General features: G+C 50.5%; 1 protein-coding gene across 1 annotated transcript; it reads right to left on the bottom strand.

The window, feature by feature from the left end:
• Positions 1-204: 204 nt before the first annotated feature.
• Positions 205-1,497, bottom strand: LOC139361526 (protein S100-A7). The gene is made up of 2 exons (XM_071090116.1): positions 1,284-1,497; positions 205-369 (listed from the first exon to the last, which is right to left on the bottom strand). The coding sequence occupies exons 1-2, from the start codon at positions 1,422-1,424 to the stop codon at positions 205-207; spliced, it is 306 nt and encodes a 101-aa protein (XP_070946217.1). The 5' UTR covers positions 1,425-1,497.
• Between the last annotated feature and the right edge of the window lie 1,079 nt (positions 1,498-2,576).

The following is a 2,576-nucleotide window of genomic DNA, read 5'->3' on the forward strand; positions in this document are numbered from 1 at the left end:
ACAGGGAGAACATTGGTGGTGGGACATTACTCCTGGGTGACCCACTGGATGGGGGTGGTGGGGATTCTCCAACAAAGTTAGCCTGGAATTGGCAGTTTTGACAATGTAGGTCACCAAAGAGAAGAAGGAAATAAGGCAAGTGTCTGGTGGGAGGAGACACTTTATTGTTCCTGGGGTCTCTGGAGGCCCCTGGGTGGGGCTGGATCACTGGTTTCCCCCGGAACAGGGCGCCCCTCCGTGGCTTTGCTTGTGGTAGTCTGTGGCTATGTCTCCCAGCAAGGACAGAAACTCAGAAAAATCAATCTTCTTATCCTCATTCTTGTCCTTTCTCTCAAAGACATTGGTCAGGTAATGTATGCCCTTTTTGTCCTGTGAAGAGAAAAACATACAAACAAGAAAAATTCAATCACAAACAAGTTTTGGGCTGGGAGGGGAGAGGAGGAGGCAGAAACAGAGACAAATGCCTAGATCTGCACAGGCCTTGTGGCGGGGCTGGGAGTGCTGGGCGAGTGGGTGAAGTTGGGGTGAGGATGTGAATGTTATCCCTGGAGTTCTCTAGGGAGACTTTTTGTCTCAAACCTCAGATGGGAGGCAGGTCTTGTCCCGAGGCGCTCTGTTTAGTGACCTTGGGGAGAGCAGTCCCCTGTCCCAGCCTCACTCTCACCTGTCCCCAGCGTTTAAGGGCACTGGCTACCTTAGTTCTACCCCAGGGCCCCCAAATTTGCCCTCATCCTTCGTTCTCTTCTTTCTCTGATCTCCTCTTCTTTCTTCTCTTTTTCCACCAAACTCATCTTCTGGGTTCCCTACTCTTGGTCGTCTAGACCCTTTGGTACCTAGTAGCCCACAGTTTTTTTCAGATTTGCTAATGAGTCTTGTTTATTGCAAAGAGGGCTATTGATTTCTACTAGCAATGGAACTTCCAGTGCTTTCCCATTAATCTCAAGGATGTTGATGTGGGGCCTTTGGGAAGCAGGACCTGAGCATGTGAGTTTCAGTCTCACAGAGAGGGGGTCAGTGAGCACTGGGAGGGGACTGTGCACCACCCTCAAGCTGCACACTTTGCTGACCATCTCATAATCTCATTTATATCTGTATAACTCTTTCCCATTTTCATACTTTTTTGCCTATCATCCTTAGATTCCCATATGATCCAAGCAATAAATTTGCAAATGGGAAATGTTTTAATCAGAGGATGAGGGTGACCCGTCCAAAGACACATAGTAAAATATATCCTCAGCCATGCCAGCGTCCAACCAACATTGAGAAGCTAAACTCCGACTCACACAGGCACTGAGGAAGTTGGGGAAGTTCTCTTTCATCATTGTCAGCAGGCTTGGCTTGTCAATCTTGTCATCACGTCTGGTGTATTTGTGAAACATGTCGATCATGCCTATTATGGACGTCTCAGCTTGAGTGTTGCTCATCTTGGCTTTCAGAAAGGCTTCAGGAAATAAAGACAATCATTTTTTTCCCTTCATTTAAGTTAGGGTCTCTATGTGGGGGTGTTGGAAGGAGGGCTGAGGACAGAGGAAAAACAGCCCTAAGATGGAACAGAAGGAACTCGATTTTTAAAAATGTGATGGGATAAGTTGCTCAAAAATGAGAGGGTAGGACCAAGTCTGAGACCTGGCCCACCCTGGCCAGGGCCAAGAGGAGATGCAGGTGGATGGCGGAAGTCCAGCTGTGGGCAGAGCTTTGGAGAGGGAGAAGCAGAGAGAGTCGGGGGCCAGCAACACATGGAAGAACTGAGCTGGGACCCCCCCAGCCTCAGCCAGCACATCGCAGACCCCACTCCTAAAACAGCACCAAATCCATCTCCTCCAGCTTCACAGCTGGGGTGAGAGTCACGGGGGCAGGACAATAGCCTTGGTGATCTGGTCTCCGACCCTCCTGGGCTGCTTCAGGAACCAGACACCGTGGGCCCCACCTTGACTCCAGTGCAAGCCCTGCATGACACGGTGTATGCAGGCTCCAGGTCCACATGTGAGGATGGATTTGAGTGTGAACAGGAAACACAGCCCTGTCTCGAGCACAGGGGGGCCCTTCCTGCATTCCCCTGGGAATGAGAAACGGGAATGGCCTCTGTTACAAGGAACAGACATAACCCCTTGGTTCTTAAGCTGCTGGATGGGATGGGAGTGAGGTGGTTGTCGCTTCATGTCTGCTCTTGGGAATTATCTGCACCCTCGGAATCACCAAGGCTTGACCCTGTTTAAATAAGAAGGTCTGACTTCCCAAAGCAAATTGTCCAGCCGGTGGTCAGTCTGGGCTGGCCTGCACCCCAAGCCTGAAAAATAGGACAGTGCAGCTCCCACTTCCCACACTTTCCAAAGAACCAGAAAAGGACCTTGGCTAACGTGTGTGGGTGTCTGACAATAAACCCCCAACTCCTCTCAATGCAGGAGAAAGCTCCATGCTGGCAACTGACTAAGAGGAGCCACCCAAAGCTTTTTTGATTCTGAGGCCAAGGCTAGATGCCAAGCCCTGTGCCCAGAGGGTGCCTGAGAATTTGCAGGTTGTGGTAGGGAGTGAGGGAGCTTTGGCTGCTCAATACCTTACCCAGGTAGGGGCAAGCC

Source organism: Macaca nemestrina, unplaced genomic scaffold (genome assembly GCF_043159975.1).
Source record: "Macaca nemestrina isolate mMacNem1 unplaced genomic scaffold, mMacNem.hap1 Scaffold_564, whole genome shotgun sequence".
Lineage (NCBI taxonomy): Eukaryota > Metazoa > Chordata > Mammalia > Primates > Cercopithecidae > Macaca > Macaca nemestrina.

Coding starts and splice junctions, on each gene's coding strand:
- LOC139361526 (XM_071090116.1), bottom strand. CDS start 1,424: ATGAGCAACACTCAAGCTGAGACGTCCATAATAGGCATGATCGACATG. Junction 370..1,283: donor CCAACTTCCTCAGTGCCTGT/GTGAGTCGGAGT, acceptor TTCTCTTCACAG/GACAAAAAGGGCATACATTA.